The sequence below is a fragment of the Papaver somniferum genome, chromosome 2, assembly GCF_003573695.1.
Source record: "Papaver somniferum cultivar HN1 chromosome 2, ASM357369v1, whole genome shotgun sequence".
NCBI classification, from domain to species: Eukaryota; Viridiplantae; Streptophyta; class Magnoliopsida; order Ranunculales; family Papaveraceae; genus Papaver; species Papaver somniferum.
The window spans coordinates 127321541-127334192 of NC_039359.1; the positions used below are offsets into that span (position 1 = coordinate 127321541).

Here is a 12652-nt window from a genome sequence, read left to right on the forward strand (position 1 = left end):
TATTATGCTTCTTGGTTCTTATTCCTATTTGTCCATTTTCGTAGATAATAAGAAACCTTATAAATTAGGTTTCCATGCACTCAGTGAATTTTTGAATAAATTATTTTAGGAGGATGAAAAAAAAAATCCGGTTCACTGAGTTTCAACTAGAAAAGAAATAGGAAAGCCCATTTTGGCATGTGGTAGATATCTTTGCTCGCAAAAAAATGAGAAAAGAAAGATGAAAAAAATCCTAAGAAAAAAAGAGATGTATGGTTTAAGAATACGGACCCAATCTTGAAAATTGTGTGATAATACAACAATGATTATACAGGGAAAAATTGTTTTGTTTTTAATCCGGGCAAGAAGAAAAATCAAGTGGTAGTAAAGAGCTTGCCTGAGGATTTGTTTATAATTTTTGGATTAGAAATGATGGCATCAGAACATGGAAAAGGAGAAGATGAAAAATCTCAATCTGAATTGACATATGGTCCGGTGATAAACATATTGAATCGGAAGAAACTAAATGATATGGGGAAATTAGATGTGGAGAAGGAAATCTTACGCATAATAAGGGAAAAAACAAAGTTGCAAAAGGAGATTAAAAGAAATGCTGAAGGCTTGGTCGTGCTGTTTGGTTTGTAACTACGCATCATAGTCTTTTTTACCCAGGCGAATGGAGGCATGCTTAGCAAGAAAAAGTTTGCACACTACTTTGAATCGTTGAATAAAATGAAAAAACTTGCTGGATGATTCATATACATAATTATTTGATAAATAGCATTAGAAAACATATCCATACGTCGTTGTCTGTTAAGGGTTGTATGATATATCTATTGGTAAGTTTACCTGTTCACAAAATCGTACAACTGCATTAAAATTGCACCATTTTAAATGATTTTGTTAATTGTGTTTGTTGGGTTCTATTACATTTAGAACTATTTATCTATTTGTTAATGCAGTACTGGTTTGCTAAACACAACATAAGCATGACGTCGAGAAATAAAGAATGCGTGCCAAGGCTTCTAACGTGGATAATCAGCGACATCAGTAATACAATCAAGAAAAACCTGAATGACGCCATGTTGTAGTAATTCGATTGCGGTAAATACGGATTCGTTGCTCGGACTTGTAAAGATTTAAAAATTAAGGTATATACAGAAAATATGTCACAAGATCAAGAGGAACCAGGACTCAGGATTCCAATGTGTTTCATATTCAAGTGGCTCAGAAAATAATCCTAGGCGATTATAGCTTAAAATAAAACAAGTATTAACTCTATCTTTGCCAAATTAGATTCCATAAAATATTACTTGTATATGATAAGCATGGCACATCAAGAATCCCTAGGACTAAGCATGTTCCATCAAACAAAATCACAAGTAATTAATTGAAATCATAAATCAATTAAAATCGGTGCAAAAAGTGAATTAAGAATTATTTAAATAACCACATGGCTGAAAAACAGCTTCCTCCATCATCCCAGTGTTTGGGTTTAGCTACTCATAATAATCATGTTCTCAAAATACATACTTGATGCTCAAAATATGATTAAAAGAGTGGAAAATATAAAACAGTGGTTCTGTGACCCACAAAATTCGTCCAGAAAGAAACGATACCAGTGAGCTGCAGTAAAACAACGACACCCCTCTGCTGCTGTTGACGCTGCAGAAAATAAGACTGCTCTGAGCAGTCTGTTCTTCGTGTTCTTCAGAAGCTTTAATGGCAGCAGCAGCAGCAGCGTTGTCTCCTCTATAATTGCTTCTCCTCGGCTCTCCTCGACTCTAAACTCTCTCCTAGGGGTTTCTGACCTTTCTTTGATGTAAACCAACACTTATATATCCTTCAGATTCCCTAGAAACTCGATCAAATTCGAGAATAAATCTCTTATTCTTCACGTGCTGTTTGAAGAATAATCTTCTTCTTGTTGCGTTCCAGGCTGTTTTTAGCTATTCTCTCGACTCAAATATCTTCTAGGACTTGGACTAAACTGTTTTGAAGTATATCCCACGCAAGAATCTCTCCCAAATCTTTCAAACCAATCTCAAACCCTAAACAGAAACCGTGTGCACTGTCTTGACTTTGTGTGGATTTTCTGACTTATCCAGCCCAATTAGATGGGTCTAATCGATTCTAACAGGTCCCTTATGTCTTGTAGAGTCCGTGGGTACTAAATTTTCCCATTAAATCGCCTCCTAGGTCGCTCAAATCCTTGATCCAAAACTGTTGACGCTGCTGCCTTTTTTTCCGCCAAAACCCACAAACTTTGAAGATGACCTCCCCCTATCCAGTTCCGGTGTCCCTTTAGTACATGCCCTGAAATGGGGTGCCCCTTAGTAATTAGGTTACCCCTTATCCAAAGTGAGAGTCCGTATAGTAATTTTCTCCCACGAGCGCAAAAACCACTTTTTAGCCAATTTCGCCGCAAAAGCTTATTTCTCCAAAAACACCTACAAAGACATAAAATAACCAAATAAGTACAAAATAGAGCACTAACAATATAAACAATTGGGACAAATTAGACACATAAATGCGTCTATCAAATACCCCCAAACTTATTATTTGCTAGTCCTCGAGCAAATCTAATCTAAAATAAAATGACTACACTTAGCACGTGCAGTAAGCCGTTAAACCACTAGGTGGCCCTAGTGGCGGAGTGTTGTCTCCGGGGGGTTTACCAGAGGTGTACCCACAAAACCTTAATACTCCAGATCTTAGCTATCTACGCAGAACCTTGGAAGGCACTAAAGAATCTCCTTGGTTGGCATACTTATTGACTACAGGAAGAAGTACCCTGATGCGAAATTCCAATTGCTGTACACGAGTTTGCACTCAAGCATACTAAAATTCATATAAAGTGACAGAGCTCTACTCAGATAGTTGCACTATGGACATCATATTCGGAGTCTAAACTAATCACATGGATAGATCAAGAAGATGGATATAGAAAACATAGATGGTTTTGATGTTTACTAAGTGAACGACGTTTCCCATATCTGTCTGAAGGCCTCCGCCAAAATGAACCTATCCTAATGGATTGAGATACTAGTCTGACTAATATCAACACACTGGCATATACAAGGGTACCAGTGGTCGATAACCTAACTCTAGGTCAACACAACTGGCATATACAAGGGTACCAGTGGTCGACTTTATTGAATTTATTCCTTTTGGTCAAATGGTCTGGTCTCAATTCAATTTTTTTTTTTTTCATCTCTTTTTCTTTTTCAACTTTTTTTTTTTTTTCATGGTATCTCAATCACTCTAATTCACCCTAGCATTGGTAACAACTTGAATCGTGGGCCCCACCTATCACTTAGAGAAACATAGTTTAAAAACAAAATAAAATAAAAATAGAAGTGAAAAGGACTCAACGAGATATGGTGAAACTATCATGTTATTTCTAACACCTGAGCTCTGTGCTTTTATGAATAGACTCTTTAGATGTTTCCATCTAATCAGATTGGTTCCTCAAACTCCTACAATCAAAATGCTTCCATCCACTTAGATTAGTTAGTGCAATCCTCAATAGGCATAATTTCTAAGCTCTGGAGTTTATTTATTGCAACTAAAAAGTTTCTCCCATACCCCCAAACTTAAATCTAACATTGTCCTCAATGTTCTAAAGATGAAATTAAAAGCATGAACAAGGAGAAACTGTTACCATTTGAAGCAAAAGAGATAAGGAAAGATATTACCGTGTCGCAAGAATATTGGGTTACCTCCCAAGAAGTGCTAAGTTTAAAGTCTTCAGCCAGACTTAGGAAAGGTTTAGTCAACTCGAACCGTATAAAAGTAGCCGGAAGAACTGTGGGTCTTTAAAACCAAAAAGAGCTGACAAAAGGAAACTACAGTGAACCAACGAAATGAACATGTACTGCATACCCTTATCTAGTTTCCTGATGAAGATACCTATGTCCCATTGTGGTTCAGGTTCAGGTTCTATGAAAGGATCTTGATAGAAAATTTTCATTGGATGCACTTCCTCATAGCTAAGATCCAACAGTCCAGGTTTAAAAGTCCGGAAAAACTCAATTAAAAATAATAACAACCTGAATAAATGGGGATCCTTAAAGTCAATCAGATTTGACTTACACAGCTGACCACAAAGAGAGTGGTGGTCTTCCTTAAACAGATGTGTCGACCCTAATCTCCTAAAGTAATTAGGTTTAGTCTCACAACTTAATATTCGACACATTTGGAATATAAACGTTCCCACATTTGGAAGAAAACTATTTGGTGGGAAAACAAAATCAATCTGGGGATCATAGCCTGGGCAAACCACATCAACCAGAGGATGGGTTTCTAACGACTGAACTTCTTCTTGGACATCATTAGGTTCGGGAAAACGAGTATGAAGGTAATCTTGTAAAATGGTTGAGGCACATATGTCAAGTCCCAAGTGAGGGACCTTTCTAAGAGTTAAAGGTAAGGCACTAGGAAGGTGATAATCACCCCCAAACTTAGAGTTTTCAGTGTCTCTAGCTAGACTAGTCACAATCTCCCTAATTTCTGGATCATTAGATTCTTGAAAATGGTCAATTGATTCTTCTAAGTTATTATCAGGTGGTGCATCTTTACTCATATTTAAAATCTCTACGAGTTCATGTTCTTCGTCTAAGACTAATGTTTCTAAATCGCTAGACTCTAAAACAATATTCTCAGAATAAACTCGTTCCTCTAGACCATTATCGGCTTCGTAATCCTCGTCTAAAACTGTGGTATCTCTAGTCAAATCCTCGTCCTTTTGAATAGGTGAATAATTATTAAAATTATTTGGATTTGAACTAGAAATAACATTATCATTATAAGGCTCAATTGGAGAAACAAATTCCTGATTATTCTGCCTACATATTTCAGATTCTTCATCATCACTATCCTCATCATCATGATACAATTTTTGAAATTCAAGAATTCTCAATCTTTGTTCCAAACTACATGGTCTATGTTTATAATATTTCTCATAGATCGTCAGAGGTGATTCCTCAATAAAAGTTGGAGTATCCATATATCGCTGCCCACGCATATATTCACCAAGAGTCATTTCCGAAGACGTCTCTTGATAACGAGAATTCCTAGACATATATTCTCGCAACGTCATCGCAGGTGGCGTCTCCTCAAAAGGATTCATCACCGAAGAAATATAAACTACAGAGGTATTCTATACAATCACAAACAAGGCCGACTCGACTCCACCAAAGCAAACCTAAAGATTTCTAGCAAACAAAAAGCATGATGGCTCCACTTAGATTGTTTCTAGACCAGCTTCTATCTTTCGAAAGGGAATTCGTTGCAATTTGAGCAAACCCCTCTGGAATCAATCCGAGTCAAAGTAAGTTGAATTGAGGCGAGGGAAGCTCAGTGGAGCTTTGATACCCAAGGCCTCACCGCTATCACAAGGCGGCGCAGTCACGCATTCAAATCACAGAAACCATCATGAACTTTGGAGTGTGCTTAAAGAGCAACCAATATTTTTCGAACGAGTTTCCTATTAAGCTCGTTACCCTATCGGTTTCGTTCTATTCCAAATTTTAAGCTTGGGTTCGCGTTAGGTTTCGTTTTCCTAAGGCGGGCAAGAAGGAAACGGTGATGAAATCCGAGTCCTTATCTTGATTTGGCCAGGCCTTGCCCTTTACTAGGAAATTAAAAACAGTCCAAATTCGTCCTCAATCAATGAATCACCTTAAGGAATACAGTAACTCGCTTACAGGAGATTCGCGAGTGTTTCGATGGACTTACCTCCCGTACCAGACGGGGGATGAACCGTTGAAGTCGACTCGGGCCACGACTCCTATGTCATGTACGAACCCGAGGGGCCGAGACGATATCGTAATCGTCGTCCGTCCCTGCAAACAGTTTGTATTTAAGGATACCCTTCCGTAGGGTTTAAAAATAAAAATAAAAATGTCCAAAAGTCCAAAATAAAGTCCAAATAAAAAGTCCAAAAATTATGAAAAATAAAGCCTATTTACAAATTCTAAAAAAAAAATATATAAAAGCTATATACAAAAAAAAATAAAAATAAATAAAAAAAAAAAAATTAAATCCTAAAAAATTATGTCTTTTTTCTTTCTTCTCTTTAGCTTTTAGCTTTAAGCTTTTTTTTTTCCCCAAGTCCTTAGTATTCCACTTTGAACCTGTAAATCAAAGACACAAAAAGAAACGTAAAAAGGAACAAATAATAATAGATAAAAAAAAAAAATTAAACCTAAAAACAAATCTATATACAAGTCCGCGTCGGCGGCGCCATTTTTTGTTGTAGTAATTCGATTGCGGTAAATACGGATTCGTTGCTCGGACTTGTAAAGATTTAAAAATTAAGGTATATACAGAAAATATGTCACAAGATCAAGAGGAACCAGGACTCAGGATTCCAATGTGTTTCATATTCAAGTGGCTCAGAAAATAATCCTAGGCGATTATAGCTTAAAATAAAACAAGTATTAACTCTATCTTTGCCAAATTAGATTCCATAAAATATTACTTGTATATGATAAGCATGGCACATCAAGAATCCCTAGGACTAAGCATGTTCCATCAAACAAAATCACAAGTAATTAATTGAAATCATAAATCAATTAAAATCGGTGCAAAAAGTGAATTAAGAATTATTTAAATAACCACATGGCTGAAAAACAGCTTCCTCCATCATCCCAGTGTTTGGGTTTAGCTACTCATAATAATCATGTTCTCAAAATACATACTTGATGCTCAAAATATGATTAAAAGAGTGGAAAATATAAAACAGTGGTTCTGTGACCCACAAAATTCGTCCAGAAAGAAACGATACCAGTGAGCTGCAGTAAAACAACGACACCCCTCTGCTGCTGTTGACGCTGCAGAAAATAAGACTGCTCTGAGCAGTCTGTTCTTCGTGTTCTTCAGAAGCTTTAATGGCAGCAGCAGCAGCAGCGTTGTCTCCTCTATAATTGCTTCTCCTCGGCTCTCCTCGACTCTAAACTCTCTCCTAGGGGTTTCTGACCTTTCTTTGATGTAAACCAACACTTATATATCCTTCAGATTCCCTAGAAACTCGATCAAATTCGAGAATAAATCTCTTATTCTTCACGTGCTGTTTGAAGAATAATCTTCTTCTTGTTGCGTTCCAGGCTGTTTTTAGCTATTCTCTCGACTCAAATATCTTCTAGGACTTGGACTAAACTGTTTTGAAGTATATCCCACGCAAGAATCTCTCCCAAATCTTTCAAACCAATCTCAAACCCTAAACAGAAACCGTGTGCACTGTCTTGACTTTGTGTGGATTTTCTGACTTATCCAGCCCAATTAGATGGGTCTAATCGATTCTAACAGGTCCCTTATGTCTTGTAGAGTCCGTGGGTACTAAATTTTCCCATTAAATCGCCTCCTAGGTCGCTCAAATCCTTGATCCAAAACTGTTGACGCTGCTGCCTTTTTTTCCGCCAAAACCCACAAACTTTGAAGATGACCTCCCCCTATCCAGTTCCGGTGTCCCTTTAGTACATGCCCTGAAATGGGGTGCCCCTTAGTAATTAGGTTACCCCTTATCCAAAGTGAGAGTCCGTATAGTAATTTTCTCCCACGAGCGCAAAAACCACTTTTTAGCCAATTTCGCCGCAAAAGCTTATTTCTCCAAAAACACCTACAAAGACATAAAATAACCAAATAAGTACAAAATAGAGCACTAACAATATAAACAATTGGGACAAATTAGACACATAAATGCGTCTATCACGCCATGAAAAAGGTATCTCGATAATTTTCTTAAGTTAGTGATTTCTTGCTACATGTGTACATTAATATACAACTTAATAAGGTGTACAAGATTGTACATTGGTGATAAATTTTAAATTTTATCCTGTGTACAACAATATACACCTGTGATCAACATTGATACTATACTTTGGCATGTTTTCAGATGCAACCAGAATGGGTAAACGCTTACAGTCATGAAAAGCAACTGCTTTTGGATGAGTATCGAAAGATAAAACAAGCCAATATCATAAAAACTCTCAAATAAAATCCGTGTAAATATGATTTGCCTGGACATGAACTATACGAAGAGCTTACTGAATTGCAGACGAAACATCAAAGGCTTGTTACTTTCATTAAAGAGCAAAGACTAAAAGTTTATGCGTCTGCTCCCAATAATTTGCCAACTGATGAGGTGAATGAATTATGTGCTGACAATTTGGAAAAAAATCTTTGCATTTGCAAAATAATTACAAAGTGAGGATGAAGATGAAGAAAAGGACGATGAGGATGGGGAAGAGGGAAAGGGTGCTGAAAGTGAGGATGAGGAGGATGAAGAGGATAAGGTTCTTAATGTTGAGGAGGAGGAGGACGAAACTGTACGTGAATATAAAGAGGGGTATGATGTCAAGACTGAAAGCAAAGATAAGGATGGGGATGACAGCAACACTGGAAGTGAAACTGAAATTGAATCTGACAAGAACGAAGTTCAGTCTAAAACTGCTGAAAAGCTGAGGTATAACATCATTTTTATTAAATGTTGCAGTCATTTTTTTTATATTCTTTATGTGCGTACATAGTTGTACACCAGTGTGCTAAACTCATACATTTTCTCAAAAATTGCATCTTTAAGCACTCATTTATCAAAGAAAAATGAGAATAATGAAGATAAGGATGGGGAGGATGGAAGTGAATCTGATAAAGGAGTTGAGTTTGAAACTGCATACAGGTCGGGATATGATGATCTCAGCTTACATTTTTTTTTTCATTTTTTGTATGTGTATACAAAGATGTACACCGTTGTGATTTTTGTTGTATGTGTGTACATACTTGTACACCAGTGCTAAAAATCATACATAATTCATTTTTATTAACATATGAACAACTTTGTACACCCTTAAAAATTGCATTTTTCAGCACTCCTCTGTCGAAGACAAATGAAATTCCTGAAGATTAAGAAAATCAAATGCACATTGATAACCAGAATATGACGGATACAACTGAAACTGCTGAAGAATCATTTAGTGAAGCTGTGATAATCTCAGCTGAAGCCATATTGCAGATGAAATCTGAAGCCATATTGCAGCTGAAATCTGAATCCATGTTGCATGTTTAAGAAAAAATTCTTTTACTCACACAAGGGGAAGATCCGAAGAGGGCACCTTAAATGAAAAAGGAAGAAATTGATGTCATTCTAGAGAATTCGTCTGAAACTGTGATTGTGAAGCTTGAAAAAGGTTGTTACACAATGGCACCACCTGAAGTGAAGGAAAAGATGACAACCATGATTCGTAACGATTATCCGAGATTTTCATTATTGGGCCAAGAGGAGGCTAAAGAAGAGTCGTCACAAAAATCATTATCCAATAAAGATGTAAGAGAAAGGATCATTGCGGAAGTAGTGCAGTTCATCAAAGAGAATCAAAGTGTTTTTTTCAGCAGTCAAGAAGTTGAAGAAGATAAATCTGAAAAGAAACAGTTAATGATAAGAGTAAGGAGGATGACGGAAGGAGAGATATTGAAGACAAAAGCAGCTGGTAAGTTGTCCAAAACACCACAAAAAAAGAGAGTCTCAAAAAGAAAGATGGATCATGACTTTATCGTAGGTGAAAACAGAGCAGTTAAAAGTCAATCGAAAAGGCAATGGAAAGGTGCTAGAAAGAAACTATCCTACATCACTAAAGAGAAAGCCAGATGAGTATCATCCTCCTAACCCATTTCCATATATTCGTCAATCCACACTGTACTAAAATATGAAACCAGGTGGTGACAAAAAATAATACAAAAATTCTTTGACTATGCACAATTGGGTAAGCTCACCGAACACTGCGCCATAAGTAATGCACACCACTATGTACACCATGTTAACATTTACTTAATGATTATGCAACACCGTAACTTGGAAGGTAATGAAACTAGAGGAACCTGACTTGAAGGAAGATATTCTTATTGTGGGTCGAGTACTATGTGACCTGATGTTCAACTCATATCTAGATCAAGAGGCAATGCGGTTCTACATCTACCTACATATAAGTGCAATTTTCAAAGATGGAATGCGTCCACTAGAAGATCACAAGTACTTGAACTGTAAAATCATGGATCCTAATGCATGTGTAAGTTTCACTCAAAAATCCAACGTCATATATAATTCAGTTTACATGGATACTTAAAATGTTATGTACATAATTGTACACCTATTTGATCATTTTAGCTAGTTTTCAAAAATAAATAAATAATAATTTAATTTAATTTAATATAAATAATGAGTCCTGTTTTGTAGATCATCTCAATCTCAATCCACAAATATAAATTTTATTAAATCTTCCTATTTTTAAAGTCTTCACAATTCACAGTTTAATGATAATCCAGATTTTCACAATTTAGTGATAATTGCTATTTTCAAGTTTGGGTTTTGTGAGTGATAATTCAAGTTTTTCACAGTTATTTTGTGAGAATTACAAATATCACTGCTCAATTGAAAATTTTCAAGGTTAGATTTTGTGAAAGTTGCTAATATCACTTCCCAAAGAAATTCCAATTTGTTACATCTAGTGATAATAGCAATTTTTTATTGATTTATGACAAGTGAAAACTATAATTATCATCAGCTCTTACCAAGATGAAAGATCAAACTTTCACGATATTTTGCATGTGAAAAACCTATATATCACGTATTTCTTAGTGAAAGATCCACCTTTCCAGGGGCGGAGCCAGCCCAGTGCAAGGGTGTGCACTTGCACCCCTGCCCAGCCGGCTCCAAAGCCTATTTTAGGCCCAATTAGATTTTTTTTCTTTTTTTTTTTTGCATAGAAGCCTATTTTTGCATTTTCGCATATAAGCCTATTTTTTTTTTAATATCTACCTGAGTTTATTATTAAGTATACCTTTATGATTAACGGATGTTCAAACCTGATATCGTATTTCTTTCTGAAACTTTAGCAAATGAACAACATATGTCGGGAATTGCTCAAACCCTTTAATTCCAAAACCTATCCACCGTGCCCAAAGTTGGAAGACGAGGAGGTCTCTGCCTTATGTGGAGAAATAACATCAACATTTGGGTTCTGTTCCAATCCCAAAGTTACATCCATGTTCTCGTCACTCCCCCTACTCCAGGGACACCCTGGCTTTGCACAGGACTTTACGGCCCTCCACATCCAAACGCTAGAACCGACTTGTGGCAAGATTTTCCTTCCATCTTCCCCAACATCAACAACTCAACCTCATGGGTGCTAATCGGAGACTTTAATGAAGTAATGAATCAATCCGAAAAAAAAGGAGGAAGACAGGTCACATACAGTCAAACTCAACCGTTCCTCACCATGATATATCAAATGGGTCTCAACGACCTTGGCTTCCGTGGAGACCCATACACTTGGAGTCTTGGACAAACAATCATTAGGGTGAAGACAATATTTTGGAAAGACTTGATAGAGAGGTCGCAACACCGCACTGGCGTACGACCAATCCTCACGCAACGGTCACTCACCTCCGTAGAATTGCTTCTGATCACGCACCCATTTTGTTAAACACCAAAACAATGGACTGGAACAAAAAAAATTACAAGTTAGAGCATATGTGGCTAAACCACCCACAACTCAAGCAAATAGTCGAATCAGCTTGGATTCAACAACAAGATTCGGAACCATCCCTAAATCTCCAGCTAAAGTTAATCACAACTGGGCAAATTCTTATGGAATCAAATAAAGAAACATTTGGTCACCTACCAAACTTAATAAGGAAGTCTACGGAGAAAATTCAACTCAACATCAGTGTGCTACTCGACATGAGAGGGACATGGAATACTGGTTAGAAAAAGAGAAAGAACTTCGAACCCAACACTTAAGCCTCCTACAATGTCATGCAACATAGTGGCAACAAAGATACATAATACAATGGCTAACGTCAGGAGACAAGAACATGACTTTCTTTCATACAAAAGCGACTATCCACCGCAGTCACCATAATATTCATCAAATTCAGGATTCTCAAAACAACTGGGTCAACAAAAAATCTCAAGTAATCCAGATCATCCTCGATCATTTCTCTAACCAATACACGGCTCCAGCAACAGTAATAGATGATGAAGTATTTGCGGAAATCATTCCAAAACTGACACCGAACCAAAGTAACAAGCTTACCGCAGAAGTGACAGTAACAGAAATCAAGCAAGCTCTCTTTTCCATAAATTCTGAAAGTGTTCCTGGCCCCAACGGCTATACCAGTAAGTTTTTCAAGGTTTTTTTGGGAAACTACTCAAACTCAACTGATTGCCATGGTTCGTAGTTTTTTTAGTTCTCTAAACATTCACCCTCTAATGAATCACACAAATATTACCCTAATAGCAAAATGAGACACACCAACTAAACCATCCCACTTCAGACCTATCAGCCTCTGCAATGTCACATACAAAGTGATCTCAAAAATCCTAGTAAACCGTTTACGACCTCTACTTCTATTCTTAATAAGTCCTTATCAAAGTGCATTCGTTCCACAAAGATCTATACATGATAACATAACAATAGCGGGAGAGCTATTTCATCACATAAGAACTTCCGCAAACACCAAGGATCCAAAAATAGCTATGAAATTAGATATTGAGAAAACTTATGATAGCCTAGATTGGGGGTTCATTAAAAAAGCATTCACTAAACTAGGATTTCCAACCATTTTTGTGGATTATATCATGTTATGTATTACCTCAGTCTCCTACTCCATCAAC

At 36.8% G+C, this 12652-nt stretch overlaps 1 protein-coding gene across 1 annotated transcript; it reads left to right on the plus strand.

Annotated features, from left to right (window-relative positions):
- Positions 1-411: 411 nt before the first annotated feature.
- On the plus strand, positions 412-8887 carry LOC113351922 (glutamic acid-rich protein-like). The gene is made up of 4 exons (XM_026595828.1): positions 412-611; positions 8189-8446; positions 8564-8659; positions 8848-8887. The coding sequence occupies exons 1-4, from the start codon at positions 412-414 to the stop codon at positions 8885-8887; spliced, it is 594 nt and encodes a 197-aa protein (XP_026451613.1).
- The last annotated feature ends 3765 nt before the right edge of the window (positions 8888-12652 follow it).

Coding starts and splice junctions, on each gene's coding strand:
- LOC113351922 (XM_026595828.1), top strand. CDS start 412: ATGGCATCAGAACATGGAAAAGGAGAAGATGAAAAATCTCAATCTGAA. Junction 8,447..8,563: donor AAAACTGCTGAAAAGCTGAG/GTATAACATCAT, acceptor TGCATCTTTAAG/CACTCATTTATCAAAGAAAA. Junction 8,660..8,847: donor GAGTTTGAAACTGCATACAG/GTCGGGATATGA, acceptor TGCATTTTTCAG/CACTCCTCTGTCGAAGACAA.